This window comes from Acanthisitta chloris, unplaced genomic scaffold (genome assembly GCF_000695815.1).
Source record: "Acanthisitta chloris isolate BGI_N310 unplaced genomic scaffold, ASM69581v1 scaffold2780, whole genome shotgun sequence".
In the NCBI taxonomy this organism is placed as follows: domain Eukaryota; kingdom Metazoa; phylum Chordata; class Aves; order Passeriformes; family Acanthisittidae; genus Acanthisitta; species Acanthisitta chloris.
The window spans coordinates 1-27,019 of NW_008650928.1; the positions used below are offsets into that span (position 1 = coordinate 1).

General features: G+C 42.4%; 1 protein-coding gene across 1 annotated transcript; it reads left to right on the forward strand.

Moving 5' to 3' along the window:
* Window positions 1-13,762: 13,762 nt before the first annotated feature.
* On the forward strand, window positions 13,763-25,230 carry ASB9 (ankyrin repeat and SOCS box containing 9). Its single transcript, XM_009070841.1, has 8 exons — window positions 13,763-13,823; window positions 13,969-14,108; window positions 17,459-17,538; window positions 18,422-18,529; window positions 19,945-20,095; window positions 20,652-20,786; window positions 22,166-22,357; window positions 25,057-25,230. Exons 2-8 carry the CDS (start codon window positions 14,015-14,017, stop codon window positions 25,179-25,181), a joined length of 885 nt encoding a protein of 294 aa, XP_009069089.1. The 5' UTR covers window positions 13,763-13,823; window positions 13,969-14,014; the 3' UTR covers window positions 25,182-25,230.
* Window positions 25,231-27,019: the final 1,789 nt, after the last annotated feature.

Genomic DNA, 27,019 nt, shown 5'->3' on the forward strand with positions numbered 1-27,019 from the left:
GAGTTGGAAGTCTTTATTCTTGCCTTTTGCTTTTTTTCCCCTAGGTCCTGCCAGCCTTGCCCAGCTGTGCCGGTTGTGTATCAGAAAGCATCTAGGTCGGTCGTGCTTATATGCAGTCCACAAGCTGCACCTGCCTGAGCCTCTTGAGAACTTTCTCCTTTATCGATAAGTCTGTGACTGTCTTTATACTGGAAAAGAAAGAGGAACAAATGGTGTTTACTCCAATATTATTGTAACAAAGCAAAAAAAATTCAAAGGCAACATTTACTGTCGACTGTGAATGCCAAACATTAGCTGCTGCATGACAGTGCAAATTGAAAACACCTTTTCACAGACAGTGAATGATAGTATGGACAGTTCCCTCACGGTCTATTGCCACATCAACTTACACCACCTGAGAGTTGTAGTACATGAACACCTCTTGACATGTGTTTGATACTTGACATGTTTGTAGATGCACATGCACAAATCCACCCACTCACAACCCACACAGATTTCCCTTGCATTTAAGGCTATATTTATTTGTCTAGTATCTGTGCAGCTTCTTCCCCTTGTCTATCCAATCTCAGTGTCAAAATCAAGGCAGTGGCTGTTATTCTTACACTGGTGTGAGAATGAAAGCTTTCAGTGCCAAACTTCACCCATATATGAATAATTGCACATCTTTTATCAGCTTTGATTTCGCATCCTTTCATCTACTTCCTGTAGTCTAGTGGAGTCCTAGCAACTTCCAGCAGGCTCTGGCTGCCCAGCCACTGTACAGCCCTGAGCCCTAAGCTCAGGTGCCCCCAACATTAACACATCTTGTCCTTGGAAATGTAAGTGGTGTTACCAAAGCAGGAGAAAGGGTTGGAGTAAAGGCACAAAAAAACCCTTAATCTCTTCTAAAAAAAATACCTTCAAAGCTATATCACCTGAGACCTGGCTGAATTCATTACATGAACAATTTTTTCTAGCTTAATTCCAGGACAGAACTGCAAATGTTTTCATAGGCATAGTAGGTGAGATTTCAATGTCTGTCCTGTGAAAGCTTTAAAGAAAAACAAAGGAAGGAGAGCTGCTCATTTGGGCTTTGCATGCTTTGACATTTCTCAAGATAAGTCCTTAGACTGTAGAGCAGGAGAGAAGCAGGGCCATTAAAGATGACTGTGCATCACCCAAATGTTCTCCTTGGTGGATTTTCACAGAATCTCCTCACCAGGAGATTTTTGCAGGCTTGTCTACTCTCTTACCCTCTGTTCTGGAGGCTTTCATTACCTCCCTAGCTGAAAGGATTTTTAGAGTGTTATAACTTTGTCCATTGTGGTGCTTAATTTAAATAAGTTTAAATACCACCAGGGTTAGTAGCTTGGACATAGCAGATCTGAAAACATGCATCTCTTTGAGCTGAGAAATGTGGGATCCAGTGACTGATGCAGTGCCTGTGTGACTGTGTAAAGGTTTGTTTCTTCTTCCTGTGGAGGTTTTGCTAAGGGAAGAAACATTACTTCAGAGTCAGGTTTTGGTAAACTTCTGCCATGAAACAGGCAATGGTGTTTCACTAGTTGCAGTAAAATGGGAAGCAGAGTTAAAAGGAGAGTCTGTTTCCACCTTGCTCAACTTCACAGGTTCAAGAGGCTGATGACACATTTTCAGGCTGTGAGATGTAGTGGTTTCATTATGAGTTAGGCATGTTGGTACCAATTTTCACTGCCCATACATCTTAAGTCAGAGGGAATTGGCCTCCTGGAGCCTGAATATGGGACTGGTTTCCAGCAGCCTCTGGCACTCTGTCCCTGCTCCAGCAGTAGCAGCTTCTGTGGTTCAATGCTAATCCCTTAATGTCACTGTGACAGTTTTTTGCTCTGAGATTTAGGTCTTATGTTTCCCGTACTTCCTTATGATTAATTCAGCACAAGTAAGATAAATTGAGCTCTCAGCAGTTCGTGAGACTGGACCTTCAATGTTACAGTCAAAAATGAATGCAGTTTTCAGCCTGTGTTTGCACATATTGCATGCTATCTGATGGCAAGAGCTATTGCCCATAAAGTCATCAGTGACATCAATGACCTTGTATAGTACAGTACATCATGAATCTCAGAGATTTGAACACTAAATTCTCAAGAGCCTTTGAAAATCAAATACTATCAAGAAAGAAATGTCTATATTAATCTGATGTCAGCAGATCTCTCTCAGTTCTATCTTTACTGCAAACTCACCTGCTCTATCTATTAGGTGGCAGTCAGAGTACCACCTGCAATCTAAATGGAGAGACAAAGCCTCAGCTGTGTGGGTTGTCAGACTTGCATTGCAATCAAGGAACTAAGGCAATTTATGGGATCTATTTCAGACTGTGTAATGCTGAATTGATTTCCTGCTGCAATCATCAATGAAAACAGTATTTCACTTGCATAGGATTTTAAATTGAAAAAATGTATCTCCATGAAGGAAATGCAAAGTCTATGCAGCCTCTCAGAAAGGTTTGTGCTAAGAAGCAGCAGAAACTGCCCTATATTTATTCCTGATATTAGCTTCCCATCAGAAAATTACCTCAACTTTCCTTCTTTCTGGAGACATCATTCTTCCTGAAATTCTGTATGTCAGAGTGTCTGGAGGGAACAAAGCCTTAATAAATCAGAAGAGAAGCTCAGAAGTCCTGATGTTAAGAAATTTCATTAGAAACTTTACCTAGACTTTCTTGCTCTTACCTCAAAAGCTTAAGTTACCCATTTAATTCTCATTGACTGTGCTTTGTGTTGTAACAATGCATGGAAATACTACAGAGGAAATAGCTGGAGGAGGTATTTAGGTGTTTTTGCAAACATGCCATCTCACCTGAGGTTAGGGAAGGACTGGGACAGTTTTCTATGAGATGACTGAATCTTGTTGGTAATTTTTCAGACTGAATTTGAAAAACATCTGTCAAGCATGGATACAGCTGCTTTTCCCCAGGCAGAAGAAGGGCTAACTAATCTCACAAGGTCTCTTTCCTTCAAAACCAGTGGTTTCTTCTCTGTTTGATTGTTGACTGAAAGCAGATATTTGAGTAAAAGACAGTTTTTCTGGGGACACAGATATTATGTGCTGCAATGTTCATTGCTATATGACATCCCTATGGCTTTACCCCCAGCTGTCTGCTGCAGTGGCAAGTGCTGCATATTTCAACAAGAGTGACCACACAATATGCTCACTCCCTGGAAACTTTTCCACTCAACAACAGGAGAAGTTATTGCACACAAACACTCACTGATTCTGAATACAGACACTGACTTACAGTGTAAAGCACAAGTTCAGGCTATGTATGCTCCCTAGCCATGAAGTCCCTGCTTCTGAGTGTATTTTGCAGGAGTGGCTTAAATAGGTTACTGATGTGCAATAGTAAAACTTCATATATTGTTCTCAATTTTTAAGTTTTCTTAACCATCTTTTATGAGAGATCCAGTGTGGACTCAGAAATGCCAGTGATGAGGGCCTCACAGATCTCAGCTGTTCACTTCAAACCATCATTAATTATTCAATGTATGTCTAGCATTGCTCTCAATCCAAAGCAAAATTAAATGGGCTTTGTATCAGCCCTGACTTTATCTTTAAAATAAGCAGTCTTCATGTCAGCATTCTTTCTACCACTAGATGTATCCTTATGTCTCCAAAGATCTTTGCAATTCTTTTTTTTTTTTTAAAGTTTCCACTATGTTTTCTCACACCACTAAGCTTTTGTTGATAAGCATGCCTCTTCTGATCAGCTTTCTCCTGGATTCACATATTTCTTCTCTGCCACTAAGAAAATGGGGTTTAGTTTCCTCATTGAATAATCTAAGTCTTCAGCAGAGGCCTCTTAGTGAAACCAGCCAGTTTCCTTGTTGGATGTGCTATTTCCCTGGATCACCACACTGCTGTGTAAGGGTCCTGCACCTCTAAACCTAGCTTTGGAGAAGGGCACACCTCTGTAGCACATGTTCTGCTCACAAGCTCCTCTGCTGGTGCATTCCTGTGGGAGTAGAACTGTACTGGCTACTGTGTTCATGCAGCACTGGAACAAGTCATTTTGCAGTGCTGAGTGCTGTCTGGGCTGTCTCCAGGCATGGCACCTCTACTCGCTGGCTGCACATAACCAGTTTGCTCTGTGTCTGATTACAGCAGGAGATATGCTGCTGTTCATAGTTCGCAGTAATTTGTACAGACAGTTGTGGCAATACTCTTCTTGCTTCCCCCTTGTTGCTATCAGCCTCTGGCTCAAAACCTGACTCCACAGGTTTCATTGTATGCTTCCCCCTTGTTGCTGTCAGCCTCTGGCCCAAAACCTGACTCCACAGGTTTCATTGTAGATTGAGTGCAATTTTTTTCCAGAGTTACATTCTAATTTGGCTCCTCAAAGGTCTCTGTTTTGATCTCCTGCCCAGCCTGTTGGATTCAAGGTGACCTCTGTGTCCTACAGCTCAACTCTGCTATTGGCATTTTACGATCCTCCATCCTCTCTAGGACTCAACTTTTCATAACAGCTATGCCAGTCCCTGAATTTCTGTCTGTCCAGCTGAATCTTCACAGGATGAAATTAAAAAGGATGGGAAATGCTAGGCTGATGAAACTCGTCATGCTATAGGAGATGAGATTCTCCACATCTGCCCTGAGGAGCCAACATCCCACATTCCCAGGCAGGTGCTGTCTGTCTATCCACCTGTGTGCTCCTTCTCGTGACAGGACATGCCTTTGCCACTTCAGGCAGTGGGACAGGAGGCTTGTCTTCTTTCAACCCTATCTTCCTCCAGGGAACTTGAGCTTAGCCAACATCCACCTAGTAGTATTATATTTCTTCTTGCCACACATTAGAAATAAGTGTTCTGCTGCCCCTGTGGGGAACTTGAGCTTAGTCAACACCCACCTAGTAGTAGTATATTTCTTCTTGCCACACATGTTAGAAATAAGTGTTCTGCTGCCCCTGTACAAACCCCTGTGAAAGGGATCAGCATCCCCTCCATGATGCTTTCTGCCTTCCACTAGCTGTCTGCTCTGCAGGGCAGGAGGCACTGGGGCTACCCAACACCTTTGGGTCCCAAACCTGACCTGTCTCCTGCAGCACATCTCTGCTATTTGCATTTAACACCCCTCCAGTCCTTATTGGATTGAAAGCATTGCTGGTGTGTCCTAGCAGGGCATTAGGGCAAGTCTGACAATAACGAAAATGAAACACATCCACTGACTTAGTTGAAAAATCTGGCTGACCTATATGTTGGGGTAACAGTTCATGATGCCTTTGTCTATTTTTTTTCAGAAATTTACATTTTCTACATGCCAATTGCTCCTCACTGTGATTTTTTTATGTTCTTCATGAGATGTATAATATATTATTGTCAAATACAGATTATTTCACACACACCTTCTACCTAATTTGATTTTTATTTCTTGAAAATTCTTCTATCATTAAATTTTATACCATTTGTAGAAACTCATGATGCACATTGAAGCAAATGGAAAACTGTATCAGGTTTGGAATTGAAAAATCTTCAATAAAGGGTACTAGGAACTGCAGAAGAAAGCATAATTTGCATATTCAGTTGAGAATTACATCTGGAAGAGGAGAGAGGCAAGTCAGCAGGGTATGCCTTTCAAGCATTTTGTTTAACAAGCCAGCCAAAGCAAACCATTGCAACTAATATATATACCTTCTGGCAATGGGTAAAGTTTCACTTGTATGAAAGATTTTTGTTGTTGTTGTATTTACTCTGGGGTATTACCTTCTATGAGTTTGGGTTAGCAGAATCACAGTCACTAACTTGGCTCACTTTCATTCAAGTCCAAAACTGAAGTTTGAGAAATAAAATTATGTTCCAGCTATGTGTGTGTACTTCCCACAAATACAGAGTGCAGGGTTAGATGGGTTATTGGGAAGAAATTCTCCCCTGTGAGAGTGATGAGGCACTGGTACAGGTTGCTCAGGGAAGTTGTGTGTGTCCCATCCCTGGAAGTGTTCAAGGACTGGTTGGAGGGGGCATTGAGAAACCTGGTCTAGTGGAAGGTGTCCCTGCCTGTGGCAGGGGGTTTGCAACTAGATGATCTTTAAGGTCTCTTCCAACCCAAACCATTCTATGACTTTTGCAGCATCCTGCCATATTTTTAGCTGTGTGTTACCAGGGACTTGCCAGCAACATATTTTTGTGGCGAATGATTCATTCTCTGCCAGGTCTACCTGCTGGCTATAGAGGTTAGCATGCCCTAACAGTGTAGAAATTAGACAGGATGGGAAAGGAGGGAGATGTAGAGATTTCCAGAGAAAGTTTGTTCTAACTTTTATTTTTTGTCCTAGGAATGTTTGTGAGTGAAATGTGCTATTCTTTCCCCTAGCATAATTAAAGACTCCACAGGCCTTGTGGCTTACTCATTGTATACTGTCCATGTTGTTCTCCACCAACTTCACAAACATTATTTCAACTTCTTTTTCATGTATGTGTGTTTGGTTTTTTGTTGGTGTTGGTGGTTTGTTTTGTTTCTTTTGGATTTGTTTCTAGGGTGGTGAGTAACATACTTTATGGTTTGTATTTGGAGAAGGAATATGCATGAACTTCCTGAATCCTGAAGAAAGTTTAGAGCTAGTGTATTAACAATTATCATTCTCTGCACTTTTCTTGCATTTGTTGCTGACTATTTTACTCTGGTCACAATGAGCAAATGGTTATAGGTAGCAAATCTCTTGGGGGTGATAAAGTTTACTAATGGTGGAAACAAGGCATATTTTTTTCCACATTTTATGCATTAACCAAAAAAAAATAAATACTGACTAGTTATGGCAACAGGGAAAGAAGTATGAAATGAAGAATATTAATAGTATGTTCCATTTTCATTCTGTCACTGTCACATATTTTCAAGGACATTGGCCCAGAGGCTCATCCTGTGCCTACTATTTGTATCTCATTATCCTGCAGAGAGATGTTTGCTCTTAACCATTTCAGAAGGTGAGTTCCTGCTGTCTATAGCCTAACATGTATAAAAATACTTTGACTTTGTCCCAGGAACTTTGTGCCTTTCATTTCTGAGTACCTGTTGAAGACCACCTCCAAACATACCAGAATGGCTCCTACCTAATGACTATGATAATTTTTCTTTGCTTCTTATGCTTCAAGGGTCACTACAGATTTACTGTAAGGCATATATATATGAAACATGGCATCCTGAATAATTTCAGTGACTGAGGAGGAAATTTTTTTGGGGTTGGGAATTTCCAAGACTTCAATGAAAATTTTCTACTGAAACAATGCCAACATGTAAAAGTAATGCCAGCTTGTTTCCACAAGCAGGTTCCCACAGGCTGTTGATGTAGAGAGGGCAAGAAATTTCCCTCTGAGCTGACACTGCTTTTTTTTCTCAAAGTGCTTTCCAGTTCTTCCCCTGAAGTGCTTCCTTCCCCCACACTGTGGGCAGCCACAATTGCAGTGCACCACAGCTGCTCTGCTGGGTGTCCAGTGGGATGGCACCTTGTTTGACATTTATTAAAGCCTTTGAGCTGAAACGACTTACGGTGTGCAGAATATTTCCCTGTCTGCTACTCACCCATTGTAAATGGATGAGAAATACCTGGGCTTTTCATGCTTGCAGCAGCTTGGGAAGAAATGTGATTTTACCATTGACAATTAAATTCCTTGGTTTGGATTCTGTTTCTTTTCCTTTCTCTCTATTTTTTTTATGGATGTGTCTCAAGAATAGAGACTAAAAAGGCTCATCTTTGGGCCATTTTAACAGATAATTCTCTTTGCTGGTACAAATCTCTAGCAAACTTTGTCGTCAGAAGAAATGGTAAGCTGAGTGGCTTGCTCCAGATCTTCAGATGCCTGTCCTGATGCTGTCATGAGAAGAGGTGATGAGAAAATAATATCCACCCTTTCAAGATGGAGGATGAGTTGAAGAACTCTTGTTTCATGGTCTGCAGGTGCAGGCAGCTTCCATCTTTCCAAGGTGGACGATGAGTTGAAGAACTCTTGTTTCGTGGTCTGCAGGTGCAGGCAGCTTCCATGTCTGCTCTGAAGAGGGCAGGTATGTGGAAAACTGGCCCCTCCAAGCAGTCTGAGGTGCTGTGTGGGCTGTGAGGATTCAGGGGTGTATGGGTCTGGCCCTCAATGCCTCTCTGCAGCCCTGCCAGGGTAAGAGCTGGCTGCAGATCTTTCCCTCCCCACCACCAGCCAAAGGATTGTCAGGATCCTAGGAAGGCTCTGTCATTCCTGTTTTGGGACACTGAGGGTGATCCTGGGACCTGATGTGGAGTTGCCCACACACAAGGTTAGGTGAAATTGGAGAGGTCACCTGGAGCCTGCCATGCACCAGGGGTGTCCCCACAGGTAGGGGAAGGAGAGGGTCAGGCACTCCTGCCACACGTTTTGATCTTTATGCTTCAGGTAAGCCCTGCACTCTGTACATCCATTTCCAGAGGTGGTTTCCCTTCTTCAGTGACATCAGATATTCAGATAAGTGGCTAAGCTGGATAGGTGCTACTAAGACAAGCTCGTATACTTGCCACTATGGTCAGTTCATAATCCTTTAGGAAAGGAAACTCTTATTTTTACAGTATCAGCATTGTGAATCAGCATCCGTTAGCTGTTTCAGAGGATTTCCAGCCTCATGCAAAACAAAAGCCAAGCTGTGCTTGGGGACAGAAAAGGAAACTTCTACCAAGGCACACTAGTGCTGTAGATGACTGCTTATTACAGTCCCAACTTTGCATTTTCAAGACAAAAAATATGGATAGCTCCTGATCTGAGGAGCTAATCTGTCCAACACCAGATGAATGGATTTCATAGGACTGAAGATAATGTTCAGATCCTGTGGGCTTAACTTCCACAAGCACTCTTCTGCACTGCATCACGTGCCATCTTCCAGGAGCAGGGCAAGGAGACTGGTATATTGTTCAAGAAAGCCTAGTAATTTCACCCACCTAGTAATTTGCTAGTATTTAACAAAAGAAAATCAGAGTATCTGCTATGCCTGTGGGATGCTGGAGGGAACAGAACCAGATAAGGGCAAAAAAAATCCCAAGAAACACTTGAAATCACAACAATTTTAAAAAATAAATCCACCAACATTCAGGGTTTGCTTTAATTTTTTCGGAGTTCTAGTGTACGTTTTAAATCCAGTTCAGAAAGGAACACCAAGATTTATTTTGTAACATATGAAGACACTTAGGCAGATGTTCACTGAGAGACAACTGGCACCAGATGGTGAAAAATGGAGTGTTGCCACTTTTCTCTATGGGAGAACTCCCCTAATCCCTTCTTTGCCACAAACTAAATACAATAAACTTGTATCAAAGCTCTCATGCTAAATTTGTATTACACCCTGGGAAAACTTGGTGCTCCTGCACATCTAGAATGAGTTAAAACATGAATCCAGGTGCTACTGACACCAAGATGTGTTTGCTACATTCTTCAGGGTTTGTTTGCTTTGATTTAGAGACTCTTGTTAAGCAAAACAGCCATCCTGCATAAGGGAACAGTAACTTGCAGAGGTCTGTCTGGTCCTCAGCCAGGCTGATGGGATGTGTACCAAGGAAAGTTTCTGTGAGGGTGAGAGGAAGGGAAAATGAAAACTTTTCTTGTCAGAAAAACTGTAGGAGAAGTAAAATCTCTGGAGGAGAGATTTGTTTTGAGAAAAGGAAATTAAGGATACAAAAAATGGGCAATATATTAATTTCTCCAAGGGAGAACTTCTTCACTCTGTGTCAGCTCAAACATTTCACAGCAGCTTTCCAAAGAAAACCCAGGTACCTCCGGAAATGACACCAGTGATTTAGTGCTCCTGTGGGCAAGCTCTGGCAGATTTAACTGTTGTGATTTAAAACATGGCTGTCCCAGATATTTGCCTTGCTCGTTGGCTGGAAATTACTGCCTTAGAGGAGAATGTGGCATGGAGAAGAAAACTGCTTGTACAGGTTTTTGAGTGGACACAATGGGACAAGAGGGCATGGATTTAAGCTCTGCCAGGGAAGGTTTAGGTTGGATATTAGGAAGAGATTTTTACAGAGAGAGTGATGAGGCATTGGAATGTGCTGCCCAGGGAGGTGGTGGATTCACCATCCCTGGAGGTTTTCAAGATGAGACTGGATGTGGCACTTAGTGCCATGGTCTAGTAAACACAGTAGGGTTGGACTTGATGATCTTTGGGGTCTTTTCCGACCTTACTGATTCTATGATTCTATGATTCTATGGTCTTTTCCGACTGATTCTATGATTCTATGATTCTATGATTCTATGAATGGACTATGTACTAAGGCAGTTGCAGCATCACTTTGTGGCCAGTGCTGCTGTCCCTTCTAAGGGTATGTGTAATCTCTGCTGAAAGTGAGGAATGGGGCAGGGAGTGACAGCTTAGACCAGAGTAGCTAAATCTGCCTAAACTACCTGTCCGAATCCTCCCCACTGAGGTGTAGGTACTCTGAAGTCAAGGTTTTGTGGTTCAGCTATGTACTAAGGCAGTTGCAGCATCACTTTGTGGCCAGTGCTGCTGTCCCTTCTAAGGGTATGTGTAATCTCTGCTGAAAGTGAGGAATGGGGCAGGGAGTGACAGCTTAGACCAGAGTAGCTAAATCTGCCTAAACTACCTGTCCGAATCCTCCCCACTGAGGTGTAGGTACTCTGAAGTCAAGGTTTTGTGGTTCAGGCATTGGGCAATACTGGCCTTTGTCTGGACTGAAGGTGTTTCACCCTGAGCTGGGGAACCCCAAGCTGTGCAGTACAAAGAGCATGAAAGCACTGAGGGGTGGTCAGAGCTGGGATATTTGGAGGAGAATTTAGTCATATGTTTAAGGTAGGTTTCAGCCAATTATACATACAGACTTACATCTCTGCTCATCATTTAGGGCTCTGTTTCAGAGTCTGCAAAGGCTGACTCTTAAGGCCCAATTCATGTTCTCTCAGAGCAGACATTTAAAACAGATGAGATGAATCATGGACTGAATATATCTTTATTTCCTCATTAGCTGTTAGGAAAAGCTATGGTTTCTGGCTCTGATTCTGAAGTTAAATTGAACAAATACTATGTTTTATGTTCAATTTTCCAAACATTTTCTATAATTCTGTGGTTAGCATCCTCAGAAACTGACGCTGAATTTGCATGCCCAGACAGATTTACCAGCAGTGCATTTTTACTTTTGTAGCAGTATTTGTGCTAATAGTAAGAAAAATTGCTATAAAACTGATGTGCAAATTTTTAAAACTGATAACCAAGTGGGAGAAAAAAATCAAGCTAGTAGAACATTTAATTGAATTACTACAAAAACACTACATTTTTGAAGGAGAAAAAAAGTGATTCCATTTATAAGATATGCTGCAAATAGAAAAAGTGATATTAAGTGTTATATGTTCCACTTTACTGTGCACTTTTATCCACTGAGGATGGTTCCATTTGAATAATGGTGAAGTGATTTCTGTAGCTAGGTCTGTTTGTACAGAACTTGGGGATGTAGTTGCTATTTAAATGGAAAATAGTATTGTAATGACTAAAAGCTCTGGTGTGTCTCTCTGTGTTGTGTAAGCTGTTTCTGATCTGTATTTGAAGTTGTGTGCTGTTTATCTTGAGATCCAGGTTGATGTTAAAACATGTTCCCTTGTTACTGGAGAATTTTCTGCTTGCTTCCAAAAAAAAAACCAAACCAGCAACAAAGGAGGTTAAATGAATCAAAGCCTTCTCACATATTCCAGATCTCAGCAAGGATGTATAGTCCCTATAGGAATCCCCTGACTTTGGGATGTTTTATTTGGGGAGTTTAATTTAACTCTATGATGCCGTTCATATCAAAATGACAGCTCTGGATGGTATTTGGGTAATTTAACTCTATGATGACATTCATATCAAAATGACAGCTCTGGATGGTAAAATATTATGATGTTAAATAATACTATTTGCCACACCAGGACAGAGTCAGCACAATGCCTCGGTAGGTATATCTGAATTACTAGCTGAAGGAAGAGCTCACAAAACAGTTTATACCCATCCAACTCTTGACCTATGTGTTTTCAGGATGTAATTTAACTCTATGATGACATTCATATCAAAATGACAGCTCTGGATGGTAAAATATTATGATGTTAAATAATACTATTTGCCACACCAGGACAGAGTCAGCACAATGCCTCGGTAGGTATATCTGAATTACTAGCTGAAGGAAGAGCTCACAAAACAGTTTATACCCATCCAACTCTTGACCTATGTGTTTTCAGGATACTCTCTGTTGCAATCTGGCTTCATATCAGGTAAGGGCATCTCCAGTATAACTCAGAGGAGCAGGATTGCCATAGAACCATAGAATGGCTTTGATTGGAAGGGACTACAAAGATCATCTACTTCCACACCCCCCCCTGCTATGGGCAGGGACACCTTCCATACCCCCCCCTGCTATGGGCAGGGACACCACTCACTAGATCAGACTGCTCAGAGTGGCAACCTAGCCACTAAACTCAAGCAACACTGAAGGGGGAAAATTGTTTTTCCATTCCTTTTGCATGTTAATCATCAAAACCATCATTGCCACTTTCTCCTTTTACACATTTTCCCCACACCAGTTTTAATGTGGAAATTTTAATGGCTAAGACACAAATGCAATTTACAGTCAGACCAAAGTGCCAGTTTACATCCAGCATTCAGGGCCAAACCAAGGAGCCAAGAGGAGAGCCGTGGAAAGGGCTGGTCCTGTCCTCACCTGTAGCTCATCAGCAGTTGTGCACCAATCTATGCCCAAGTTGCTTACACAGATTTCCCACTGTCAGGGTTTGTGAATGATGTTCAGCTCCTGTTTCTATCTTTTAACATAACTGATTATTTTTAAAGATATGGACAAAGAAACTCTAAATATGATTCCACATCCCTTGCATATGTTAAAGATAGGGATAAAAATGAAATCAAGTTGCTTAGGCTCATCAGAATCAGATCAGCATTAGCAACTTTGAATCCCCAAATACACAAATTTTGCTCCAGTAGACAAACAGAAAAAAAAAAGTATTTTTATTTACATGGTTTATGCTTTTGCATGGACGTTCTGCCTACTTGCCCTTGTACACAAATGGGAAAATATTCAGTGACAGAAAAAGGATTTTGTGCTTGTAAATTATACTAATTTGGGAGAGAAAACAGTGCAAATAGAGATGATCCCTGAACACAGAACTTTTGCAAACAGACCTAGAGAAATGAGGCAGAGGTCCTCCTGAAAAAATATTGCCATTTCTTTTTCTGCTAGGTTTGTGATGGTTTGTTTAGACTGAGAAATTGCTTAAAAATAAAAAGGCACCACTTAGATACAAAACTCCTGGTGCAACTGTGACTCAGTGAAATCAATTGAACAGGGTGAAAGGACATGAGAGCACACAGGGCTGTGGTTTCCACTTTACACAGAGAGCACAGGGTCCTCAGTGGGAAGCACAGCTCTCTAGACATGTGGTTTCAATATCCACAGGGTACACAGCTATCACTGCTGTGCAGCAGGCATTCAGGTCTGCCTGTCTTTCATCCCAGCAGGGCTTGGCAGATAAGAGGGTGGCTTTGCACAGCATACAGCGTCCAGGGAGGTGCACAGCAAAGTTGCCTGCGAACAACTTGCTGGGGAGCAGTGCAGATCTGTGCACGCTTGTGTCTCTGTGGGTTTTCTTTGCAAATCCCCTGCAGGCAGAGTTTGCTCAACTAGTTGAACTGGCTCTTTCTGTCTTGTTTTTTTGGCAAACTAAGAATTTCCTTCCTGATAAAAACAGACGGCAGGCGCCCCGATTGGGCGTCGCATTGGAGAGGATGTGACATCAGGCACATCTCTTGCTTCGCCGGATCGCTGGCTGCACACCAGGGCAGCCAGGGAGCTGTTTCATTAAATCCCAGCCCAGGTACTCGAGTTTCTGCACAAAGTGCTGCCGGCTTCGTGTTCCAGTCTGCTGCAAAGTCTGTTTGACTCATGCGTGCAGAGTCTGCTTCATAGATCACTCTGACCACTGAGGGCTTGACGAGGACGATGGAATTTGAACTCTGGAGACCAACTGCAAAGTAAGAAAACAGAAATTGGAGAGACAGAGCTGAGATGGATGATGAGAGAACAAATCAAAATGCCAGCAAATTGCAAGGAGTTGGAGGCCAGGCATCTGCAATGTCTCTATCAAACCCACTGATGAGGGGTAAGTAACATTTCTACCTCACCACAAGCCTTTAACTCTGCCGGAGGCAGCGCAGGACAGGGTCAGGCTACAGTGCTGTGCTGCTCCCTGTGTCCTACTTCCAGGACAGGTCTACAGTCTGCAGTCCCACAAAATTCCCCCGTGCCTTTGCACTTCAGAAAGGATTAAAAAAAGCCATTTCTATTTGATACTGAAATTTTGGTTTCCTGGTGTATCATAGAAAAGAGTGTTTGATTCTAAACTGCAGTTTGTACAAGCAGACATAAATGCAGCACTTGAACCACAGCACACTGAAAAATAAGTTGCAATGTGGCATGTTTGACTTAAATTAGTGCCAGCTGGAAGCTCAGCACTAGCTCAGTTCCTCTTTTCTTTTTCTTTCTTTTAATTTCCTTCCTCCTTACTTTCCTCCTTTCTTTTCTACTTTCTTCTGATTATTTTCTCTTTATTTCTTTCCTTTTGTTTTTCCCCTTTCTTCTTCTTTTTCCTTTTTCATTTATCCCTTCCCCTTTTCTTTCAGATCAGCAGACCTAAGTGCTGTTGTCCAGGCTGAGCCACCAACTCTAGTGGGTTCTGCAATGGCACTGTGGTCAGTTGTGACCAATGCTGTTGTGGTCATATAACAGCAAACAGTTATTTGGACAAATAGCTTCACTCTAATAATTATTTTGTGTCTGGCCCAGAGCCACTACAAATACGACATGGTCGGAAAAAACACAAGTAATTTAACTTCACAAAATAGTTTAGCTGGCTCTGTTCCATGTAGCTCTGTTTTCTATGAAGTTACTCTTTTATCTAATGGTGAGTGCAGAGGGAATGAGATAAAATAAAAAAACGTGACTTTACACTCTTCTCACTCCTCTCCTGGGCTCTTGAAGATGCTTCCATTCATGGCAAATTTAAAATTAATACCATAAAACCACAATGTAAAGTTGATCAATTGTGTAGTCTGCCCTTCGTATGTGTCACATATGAACATCCTGAGGCTGGGGTGAGAGGGACGGGACAACAAAGTTATTAACAGTATGAATCGAACCAGGTCCATGCTGGAGATGAGCTCCAGCAAAATGGAGGATGGAGGGAGAGGAGCCCACATGCTGCACTGCTGCTCACATATCATTTGGTCCTTTGAAAATCAGAGTTTGGTCCATTCCTCTTGTGTCCCCCTGCTCCCTCGCAGAGTCAATAAGCTCTGCTGGTGACTTCCAGGAGGAATGTATTTGGCTCACAGTACATATATTATAAACTTTAGGGGACACCCTTTGTATATGGAAAATACCATTTGTAATACTGTGCTATATAATGCCTTAGGCATTCTTATCTGCAACAATGTATGCAAGAGCATACCTTCACCAAAAGGACTACAAAGTGCATTTCAAGTTGAACCACGAGTGACAACCATGGATGGAAACCATCCTGGGGACAAGCACAGAAGGTGCAACTCCCTCCACATGGTTAGAGGCTGGAAAAAGTTGTTTCAGCCATCGCCACAAAAGCCAGTGCTCTAGAAAGTTCCTGTGAAAGTCGTGTTGTCCACAGGGAGCAGTTGGGATTTGCATGTTTGTGTGGTTATGGATATAAGACTCCCCCTGTATACACCATCCTGCCAGTGTCATGTGCCCAAGTGATGGCAATGCAATCAAATATGACCAGAGGTTTAATGTAACCTCTGGGCCAGCTGGGATTTTCTGTGGTGAAAGGAGAGCTAGGTGACCCAATACCACTGAAAGACAGTGGGATTTGGATGTCTAGATGCTGAACCATCGGGGTCTGATTCAGTTTGCCTGTGGACTAAGGTGTGGGTAAATTTCAAATTAGGACAGTCTTGTTTCTCTGTGAAAGAGCAATTGTACATATCCTTGTCAATCAGAAATCCTTGTTCCAGTGGTGGTACATACAGTGAACACAGCTCTGTCACCCACATACACCAACCTTGCTGCTTCAGGGGCAGCTCTGGTGGGCAAAGTGTTTTGAGCACTTTCCTAAAAGTCACTACTTCAGGATTTTGAAAGAACATGGCCAGCTGGAACTGGTATTTTCTTAGGCCTTAATCAAATATAGATACTGATAGTTTATATTACTGACAGTGTGCCTCTTGTGCTGTGTGGAAGAGGGCAGTGAGACCACAACATCCAGTGCAGCCTCCCTCCTCTTCCAGGTGTGAAATGAGATCCAGCCAGAAGCAGGCAGAAAATAGAAATTTTGTCCCTTGCTGGAAGGTGATGCCCTGGGTGCAGCACTGGGGAATTTTGCCCTCCCTTCCAGGGAGGTTGCCTCCCTGGTGTTGCTTCAGGGTGGAGGTGTTTGCTGCAGATGGAGTTGGGGCAGAAGAGACATCAGCCTGGGGCCATGCAGTTCATGACAGCAGATCTGGAAACATGCCATGACAGTTAGTCATCGGTCAGGCCTTTCAAACCCCTCTTCCCAAGGTACCTGGGGTTGGTGTGAAGCTACCATGGAACTCCATGTTTCTCACAGTACAGAATTCCCAGCTGGATTATGGTGTGTTGGCACATACCTCTCTTGATTTTCCACTGACATCTATTTTTGTTGCTTATATAGTCAGTCTTTTAATTCATTGTTAAAACTTGGCAGAATTGCAAGCTAATAGCCAGTCCACAGATGACTGGTCTGACTTTTTTTAGAGTTTCAGTAGAAACCTGTCTTTTCTCAAGAAAGGACTGACTTGATAAAATCTGCACGTGGTTAAGTCCCTCTTTGTAACCAGAATGCTGACATGATGATATAACAAGCTGGTAGATTTCACAAACCCCTGCCTATTTGTGTGGTCAAAAAAAGATCAAGTTGCAGCTCAGAAAACTTGTTCTTCAGTCTAGATTTTTAGAATTTCTATAAATATATTTCCCTTGCGATTCATGCACATTGGGCAATGGCATTAGTGTCTAAATGAGAAAAAGCTTTTTACAGACCCTGGAAACACAACCAGTAACACAGACAGGATCAGCAAGACTAACAGCATGGTCAGATAAGTATCAATTTGACACATATGATTTAGAGCAAATCTATTTTAGTCAATTAACAGTACTGTGCTTTAGTAATTGCAGCATAATTTGGCTATCCTAATGAGACCAGATCCACAGCTTCTGGAATTGGCTGTCCATTTGCTAAAGCCAAAGGATGTTTGTGAACTTACTGAAACTACATGTCTGATGTGGGCTGTGGCCCACGGAACACAGAAGGAGGCAGGCAGTGCTCAGAGGATGCTAATAACCAAGAATAAGAATTTCTTTAAAAGCTAATTCATAGACTCATAATATAGTTTGGGTTGGAAGGTACCTTTAAAGATCATCTAGCCCAAGGTCTCTGCAATAACCTTTCTTTTTATACAGACTTTGTTTCAGACTGGTCTCCTTTACATGATGCCTCTATCCATGGGCGTCTGCTTACTCTGAAGAAACTCATCGAACAGGTACCCTTCCACTGGTTTAATGTGGTCTGTGCTGGGTTTGTTCAGTGGTTGAGGCTTCATTTCAGTCACCCACACATTTGTTTCTGAAGTGCCTGAGGGTATCCCAGGACTCTGCTCCTGCTACAGAAGGGCAGGGCTAGGCAGAAGCAATTTCTGAACCTCGCTGCTTCATTTCTTTGAAATTCTTGGATTTAGCCTGTGGAGTTGATGGAAAGGGAAGGAATATTGGAGGCTTTTCCAGCTTAACCTTCTGGAGCACCAAGATTGATAGAAACAAGAGATCTTGTGGAATCAAACCAATGTTTTATAATGCAGGGGCTGACTTTCCTTCAGAGAGTGCCTTGCTGCAAAGAGCAGAAAAAGCTGAAAGAGCTTTTCAGGATTTAACCCAGTCAAACAACCGCAAACTCAGTGGGCAGGAAGGAGGTCAGAAGGCTTGAGCAGGGATATAAAAATGTGGCAGTCATGACCCTGCAAAGAACTCTAGTAGCGATTTTATTTTTAATTTAAAATTTCAGATTTTGCTATTCATGTTGTAGTAGAAATAGAATCATGTTGAGTTCCTACTTGGATGTCTCTACTGTCCCATTGGACAGTCCACTACAGCTTTCTGTGCTGATCAGCAGTGTATAGAAGGCATGACTTCTGGTACATTGTACCAGTATCCAGTCCAGCCAAAGCACCACAGGCCCTAAGGTTGTGGTGAAACCCCTAAGGTAAGTAGAGTAATCTACTTACCTTTTGAGATGAGTAGCTCCAAGTAGGTGAGGAAGGTCTGGTTACATAAAGCCTTTAAACCAGAAAGGGTTTTTTTTTTTGCTGTTATTATTTGTATGAGGGTTTTGGTAATTGGTTTTAATGATATTTTCCATTATCTTATCAGGGGAGTGATGTTAATCTTGTTACAGCAGACCAGGTGTCTCCCCTCCATGAAGCCTGCCTGGGGGGGCATGCTGCCTGTGCCAGCCTCCTGTTAAAACATGGTGCTCAGGTGAGTACATGATGGACAAGCCATTGTCTCTAGTGCTAGGATGTTGTATTACCACACTTTAATGCTATGTGATGTACTCTTTCATGGCAGCATATCACTGTGATTTACACACTGAGCTTAGCTTTGCTTAAGGTAATTATGTTATAAAATGTACTTCTTAATAAAGTAATCCAAAAAGCAGAGATATAAATAACAGTTATTAATGTTCTTTAGATGAAGATATGATGTTCTCATTATTTACAAGAACAAGGGGAATTTCACCTTGCAAAGGGTTTATAATCCTGCGATAGTTAAGGGTGTATTTTATTTTCTGAGCACATTAATTTCAGTGGTAACAATATGCAGAGTCTTAAATAGAGACATAGGACTGTTGGGATCAACTGATGATAAAATGGGAAGAAAATGGAATCATGAAGGCTGGAGGAGACCTCTAAGATCATTGAGTCCAACCATTAACCTACCACTCTCCTGTAACCCCCTAAACCTTAAACCATATCCTCCAGCACCAGATCCAGACACCTCTTAAACACTTCCAGGGATGGTGACTCCACCACCTCCCTGGGCAATCTATTCCAGTGCCTGAACGCCCTAAGAGGGAAAAAAAAATTCCTAACATCTAATCTGATTCTCCCTGGTCTCAGTTTATGACTGTTTCCTCTAGTCCTCGCCCTGCAGGCAGGGCAGAAGAGATCATTCCCCCACCTCTCTACAACTTCCATTCAGGTAGTTGTAGAGAGCAATGAGGCCACTCCTGAGCCACCTCTTCTCAAGGCTAAACAAACCCAATTCCCTCAGTGGTTCCTCATATGACATGTTTTCTAGATCTTTTGCAAGCCTTGTTGCCCTTGGCTGGACACACTCCAGTGCCTCAATGTACTTTTTAAAGTTCCCTAGTCCTGCTGGCCACACTACTTATGATACAGGCCAAGATACCATTGGCCTTCTTGGCCACCTGTGCACACTGTTGGGTCAGATCGAGCTGTCTGTCAACCAGCACTCCCAAGTCCCTTTTGACAATACTCGAGCCACTCCTCCCACAGCCTGTAGTGCTGCATGGGGTTGTTGTGTGCCAAGTGCAGGATCTGGCACTGCACCTCATCGAACTTCATTTGTCCTTGAGAAATGGGCACACATTTTGCTTGGTAACTTGTTAACTCCTGAAAGATCCTGGAGTGGCACTGATTAAAGTTGTGGGTTTTTTTTTTGCAAGAGGAGAGACTTGAGGGCAACTTGAAAAAAGTATTTTCATGATCATGTCAATAAAATATACTTCAGAAACACCAGGGAGTTTTCTCATGGATTAAGTAAAAAGTATCAAGAACCCTATTTTCTGCTGAGACACTGGATAATTGTCATCAATTCTGAAATACTGAGAAGATAAAAAAATATTTCCTAATTGTGTTATTTTCCCCCAGGTGAATGGGGTGACTGTTGACTGGCACACTCCATTGTTCAGTGCTTGTGTCAGTGGAAGTGTGGCTTGCTTGAATTTATTGTTGGAGCATGGAGCCAGCCTACACCCACTCTGTGACTTGGCATCCCCCATCCATGAAGCTGCTAAAAGAGGTAACCCCACAGGCTTCAGCCCTCCTTTCCATGTTGCTAGCAGCGTGTTGAAGTGGAAGAGAGAGATAAAGAAGATGTTTTTTTGTTTGGGCTATCTAAAATACCTTGCTAATTGGTGTCATCATGAGGGGTGCAGGACTTCCATCCCTATTGATCATCAAGGGCAGATCAGCTTACCTGTCAGATCCTCTGAGGTCACATAGTGACACCTGGAAGGGGATGCATTGTCCAAGTCAGCTGCCTGCAGTGTGGATATCTGAGGGAAACCTCTGGCTGTCTTCAAAAGCATTGGAAAGAAACATGAAGTGGTTCGTCTCATCTTCCACAGATTCTGAAATGAATCAGATTAAATATGAGGGCTTTAGCCTGTTTTGCTGAATGTGGCTTTGCAGCTCCTGTTTTCCAAGCTGGATCCACTGGAGTAGATGAAAGTATTGCACTACCATCTCTTGACAAAACATTGAATCTTTGCCAATTACACCACTGCCATAGAGAATTTGCTGGGAAAAAAAAGGCCTGATCTCTGTGAGTTGACTCTTCCTTTATCCCTTTTAAGGTCATGTGCAATGTGTTGAACTCCTCACGTCCCATGGGGTAAATATAGATCACAACATCAAGCATCTGGGTACTCCACTCTATGTAGCTTGTGAGAACCAGAAAGTGAACTGTGCCAAGAAGCTGCTCGAGTCAGGTAAAAAGAAAAACAAAGAATGTTGTACTTTCATTTACTTCAACATCTGTCTTTGGATTATCTTTGCATCAAAGATTTCAAGGAGCTCCTGCTTTGGGACCTGGAGATGTTTCACTCTTAATGACAGCCCTGGGGTCAATGTGATAGCAGGGTGACCAGGGTCTTCTTGACCCAGGAACTCAGCTTTACAGCTCCCAACAAAATTGTGGGTGATCTTGAATTTCACATGGCTGATGTTGACTGGAACAAACACCATCCTTTCCAGGGTGTGTGCATATGATGCTGCACTTATTTGCAGTGGATAGGAAGAAATTTGATTTTTCTTTCTTTTACTCCCACTTTACCCAAGACAATTGACTCATTTTTACATCATGTTTTTGCAAAGGTGTTTTAATTCTCACCGAGTTCATAAAAAGTTTGAGACATTTCCAGCACAGAAAAACATTCAGCACTATATACTTTGCATCACACAAACCTAGCTATAAGTCTAAGCACTTGAATAATTACACAAGACCATTTCTTGTTGTCTACAGTAGCACAACTCTTCTAACCAAAGGGGCCATATAACCCAAAATAGCCACATAACTAGTACAAAAACAACAGACCAACAAAGCTGCTTTAGAAAAAACAAGCAAAAATCATGCAGATCATCTTTTAGGTAGTTAATTATTTAGCATAGGGAGCTCTTTTGGAAGAAGTCAAATAGAAATTAATTTAAATATTAAATATTTGACTAACATTTTCCTTTTTCTGCTAGGTTTTTGGTTTTTTTGCTGCCTCCTATATATGGGAATGTGTGCTATAAAACCATTATAAATAGTTTAGAATTAGTTGTGCAGCTCACCCTTCTCAGGATGTTTTAGGAGCCATTAGTCCAAGGTAACAAATGGGGGAACTCTGATCAGGGGTGCTTATGTCCTCTTCTACCAAGGGCTTCTAGAACATTTCCATCCTCACATTTCTTCCCCAACAGATACTTTGGCATTTAGAAATCCCACCAGCTTAAGCCTCCAGTACAGAACATGTTGAAACCCTGCATGTATTTTAAGGGATGGGAAGCAGAGGTGGGCCATAGGTGGAACTACATCTTTGTCCTGCTTCAAGATATCCGTGGGCTAGGCTGTGGATGAAGGACTTCCTCATGCACTGTTCCTCTGGGATAATTTTCTTAGTCACAGCCTCACTTCTCCTCAACCAGTGTGAGTTGTGCATGTGCAAATTGTAGTACCAAGCCCGAGCATGAAGAAGTCCACCTCTGGGTGGATGCTACAGCATTTATATGTTATTTGGAGAAAAAGCAGCTAGTCAGTGAATGGAAATAGGCTACTGTGTAGTCATTATTCTTTGTCATTATTCTTTGTCATCTCTTTGGTGTTCAGGAGCAAATGTGAACTGCGGCAAGGGCCTGGACTCTCCTCTGCACATAGCTGCCAGGAATTGCAGTGTGGAGCTGGTGACGCTGCTGATTGACTTTGGAGCAGACATTTGGGTGAAGAATGCTGAAAACAAGAGGCCAATGGAGCTGGTCTCACCTGGCAGTCCTGTAGGCCAAATGTTCCTGCAGAGAGAAGGTGCCCCTTAGTGCTTGTTTTAGGGAAACCTGCACAGGCTGTTGCAAAAAGGCTATGCTATTCCAGGCCACTAGCACTAGAAAACTGAGAATAACTAAGCTTGCCTTCATTCGTTGACATAGGGACACTATGTCTTCCAGTGTCAGAATATAGTGGCACATTAACAGTGATAATGGTAAAAAAAAATCACCAGATTGTGAATCTACTGCATTGGGGTGCAACTATATGGAGCTTGCAAAATAATGCAAAATAGAGTTTAGGGTGAAAAAACAGGAAAACACTCCCTGGAAATTAATAGTGGCTTTTTCTCATTATCTAAACTATTGAAGTTAGTGAGAACCTCTCAGTTCCCTGGTATCTGAGATGAGTGTGGGCCCAGGAGTGTAGTCTGGAGTATGCTGACAAACAGAGGCAGAAAATCACCTCTGATGGGAGTTGTGGCTACTTAGTGAGCATGAGGACTGGAATCTTACATTATGCTGATGGTCAGGTTTGTGCCAGATACTGGACTCAGCACAAATGCAAATTTGCAACCAGAAAAAATTGAATACATGCAATGCTAAAAAAAGGTATCTTGAAGAACTTATTTTTTATTTCTTTGTCCTTTATTTTATTCTTGGGCCAAGTTCTTATATAGATGAAAAAGTATCTGTAAAATGAAAAGCTATAAAATTTATTTTTTTGGTGGGCATTAAGGAAAGTTGCACAGGAATTATATAGTGAACAGACATACATTTATATGCTAGGCTATTTTATAAAGGCCAAGATTATGTGCTGAATAATCCAGTAGTATCAAACCATAAGATTAAACTTTAGGAAGTGTCTATTTAGTACCTGTAAATTAAATAGTTTGAGGTCATTTTATTTTATTGATTATGAACACTTTAATGAGTTATGGAGAGAAATGTTACCATTCTTGAGGAAAATTAGAATAAGGTCTTTAGTGTCTACTCATTTTGTACTTGTGTTCTTTAGATTTTCTCATTCAGTCAGCAAGCTATATACATTACTAAATAAGCTGGATTTTTATTGTTTCAAACAAGCTGGTGATGGTGTAGTCCATGAATTTATTATGCCAGTTAGATGTTGATGTGATTGTTGCCATGGAAAGATATACAACAAGGTAAAACTGGAATAACAAAGTGATGAATCAGGCCCTGCTTGAAATAGTAACATGAAAATAATAGCATGGAAACAACTTTGCTGTGCATGTTATGCATGTTTCCCAGTCTAATCTGTGGTGCACAGAGCAGTGATGTTTTTGAGCTCCAATCTCTGCTGTGTTAGACTCCTGACTCCCATGACACTGTGTGTGTCCTGTTCATTTGAGTCAGAAATACATTTCAGGCCCACCCTGTGGAGCTGGCCCAAACGATGCTGCTCCAGCTGAGCTGACAGCTCGGGCAGTAAGGAACTTTTGAAGTGAAATTCAGCAATGAAAATCAGAAACAATAAATGCCTGCAGGCCTGAAGGGAATTTTGCTGTGGAATACTGTGTTTCTGATGTTCTCCACCATGCCCTTCTCTGAGTATGGTCATGCCTGATAGACAGTTGATATCTGACTTTGGCTGACTGAATGATTGCAATGCAGGAGAGTGGTGCAAACTCTACCCCTCCTGTTTCACACAGGGGTTTGGAAAGGTGCTATGGGGATCAGAGTCACCCTGTCAGCCCCATGGCCCCTCAGCACTAGCCTGACTGAGCTGCTGCTCCCCTACCCTGCTCCCACACATGGCTCTTTCCCCCCACACCCTACGTGCTGGGGGAGCAGCACTCCAGCCCATGGTCAGACAGGCTGTGGGGAGTGTGTTTTGCCACCAGAGATGTGTTGGTGAGTGTGCCCACCTAGTCACCCTCCAAGGACTAGCCCAGAGCAAGTGTAGTACATGTGGTGAGCTCCTTTCCCAGGGCTTCATGCTGCTGTGCTGCCACATTGCAGGGAGAGTCCTACAAGTGGCTGAGAGAATTAGTTTAATGGTGCAAAAATGTACAGTGTTTTTGAAATGTATGCTTTTGCTTGCTAAATATTTTTCAGTGTAGTGTTACTGTTTGCATTTTGATAAGTCTTTATTTTGGGGGTTTGGTTGTTTTTTTCTTTTAATGGAAGCTTTTTTAAAATGAGAGCCTTTATCTGTGGGATCAGAATGGCCAAACACAAGTGCAAGTGTGGCACTGTAGTAGGCAGTTTAACTTGCCTCTAATCAGCTTACTTTGTTTTGTACCCAAGCACAGGGTAACTAACTCATCTGCTGACTCCTAGCAGGAAGGTGTAGCCCTTTGCACAGCCCTTCCAATAGTACAGCAGTTTTCAGCCTTGCAGAGCTGCTGTAAATGTGTTGTCCTGCACGAGGGAAGTCTCAAAAGCTGATCAAAGCTACCACCTCACTGCATTTTTCCTGCAGCCACTTTCCCAGTGCACTGCACTCCTCTAGCAGCACTAACACTTCAGCTCTCGGAGGACTGCTATCTCACCCACTACAAGGGAAAATCTGACACTGCTGATGGTAATTCCAGCTATGTAATGGCAGAGAGTGACTAGGCATGGACTGGATTACAGGTGGACTGATATACTTTGGTGGATGCAGGTTTGGCTGGTGCAGGAGGTGGGGGGCATGGTGATGCACAGCTGCTGTTTCATCTTTATAATTTTGGAAGGATAAAGCCATGTGTGTAATCTCTTCTCTGGCTCTTTCTCCAGGGCCACTGTCCTTGATGCAGTTGTGCCGCCTGTGTATCAGGAGGTGCTTTGGACACAAGCAGCAGGAAAAAATAACTGGACTTCTCCTCCCAGATGAGCTGAAACATTTCCTTCTCAACATTTGAGCCTTTCGTGTTCAAAATGGTGCCTTTAATAACACAACAAGGTTTGTTGACTCCTTTTACATCACTAGTGTTGCCAGTGCCTGCAATGTTAATTTATGGCAGTTTTTAGGAAAGCCCTGGGTCCAAGAAGCACAGGACTGACTGAGTCACTCAGCCCTCACTGCCACAACCCCCACCAATTCCGTCATTTGGAAAGAAACAATCCTGTGTGGTTGCATGGTGAAGCTTGGAAATGTGACTTGAGAGCCCCCTTGAAAGCATAGAAAATGAGCATAACATTTAAAAATAGATCTCTTGATTCTCTGGCACAGTTTCAGAGGTCTCGTGGTTGAGAGCCCCTTACAAAGAAAATGCATAGCCCAGTCCAGCCCTAGCAGCACTATTTAGCATGCTAAGGAGAGCTGCACTTTCCCTGTAAGCAGCACTCACACGTCTGTCATCTGGAGGCTGTACCCACAGCACTGTGTGGGCCAGGGAAGGGAACCCAACTGAACCTCCTTCCCAAGCAAGGGAGGCTCTCTGGCAGAAGTTATTTATTTTCTAAGTGTATCACACCACGGATAGATGAGCACCAACCAACAATCATCTGCATTTAGGCCAGTATCTGAAACACATGTTTCTGCCATGACAGCAAGTAGGTCACTGCCGATGGCAGCTCCCTACAGTGCAATCACAGTGGAGGAAAAGTTTTTAATCATCCATTAAAATCACTTATTCCTGATGCTTTGAGACATAAGGAAGCTACACTTCAGAACTACACATTTTCTCCTGTGGCATACTATTTTTCAAGGACACAGGCTAACAGGCTATCACTTGCAGGCACTGAGTGCTCCCCTTTTCTGCCCTGAAAATTAGGTGATATTTCCTAAGCATTTTTCAGCATGTATCAGAAAAACAACAGCTTCTCTTCTCTTTCCCCACCCAAGAAAAGAGATTATCTTAAGAATGAGATATTTTTTCTTGCTTTCTTTCATAGCATTTTCCATGGGAATGGTAATAATGATCCCTCTAATGTGTGGTCATAAAACAAGCAATGAAAATACTGCAATTAAAGTCCATTCCAAATGAAAAACATAGTGGACAACTTCTGCCCCCTTGCTCAGTTGCTGAGCAGCTGTCTCAGTGTATGACATATGTGGTTCTTATTCCTCTGAGGCCATAAGAATAAATATTTCCTCCAGCTATACTGTAACAGTGGGTATTTTTCTTTCCCTTTCAGAAACAGGTCCTGCTGCCAAAAACCAAAGTGCAGTTATGACCACTCTATACTGTCTCGGGTACTCCCCTGGAAATAGCAGCTGCCTGATACATATGGGAGTGAGGATGTTGAGACTCCAACTCTTATTCCAGTGAACTATGGTGCATCTGCATCACCTGGGAGCAGCAGTGTGCCCACCACCTCCCCTGAGGGGCTACTGCCACTTCACCCCTGTGTTAGAGGGGCAGGCCAAGCACTTGGTGCTTCTGGAGATCCTTTTTCACTCCACTGAGGAGAGTCCTGTAAGAGTGGACTGGGTGTGCAGAATCTGTGATGACATCATTAACACTAGCAGTGAGATATATGGAGTCCTCATCTCGTAAGTGGAGAGAGCCTGGCAGCCTTCAGATACAACAAAACTTATTTTGATGTTATCAGTGTGCCAGAGTGTGTGGTGTAAGCCTTCCTTTTGCATAGGGGAAGTTAAAGAGAATGGATCAAATGCTGCCTGGGTGCTTGTATTTGATGCAAACTACAAACCCTTGTCTGCACATGACTGCTGGATATAGGTACCCAATATGATGGTTTGACTCCTTTGTGCTGACCAAACACAGCACAATTCTGTTGGTTTTGTGGGACA

Coding starts and splice junctions, on each gene's coding strand:
- ASB9 (XM_009070841.1), top strand. CDS start 14,015: ATGGATGATGAGAGAACAAATCAAAATGCCAGCAAATTGCAAGGAGTT. Junction 14,109..17,458: donor ATCAAACCCACTGATGAGGG/GTAAGTAACATT, acceptor CTTTTTATACAG/ACTTTGTTTCAGACTGGTCT. Junction 20,096..20,651: donor CCATGAAGCTGCTAAAAGAG/GTAACCCCACAG, acceptor ATCCCTTTTAAG/GTCATGTGCAATGTGTTGAA.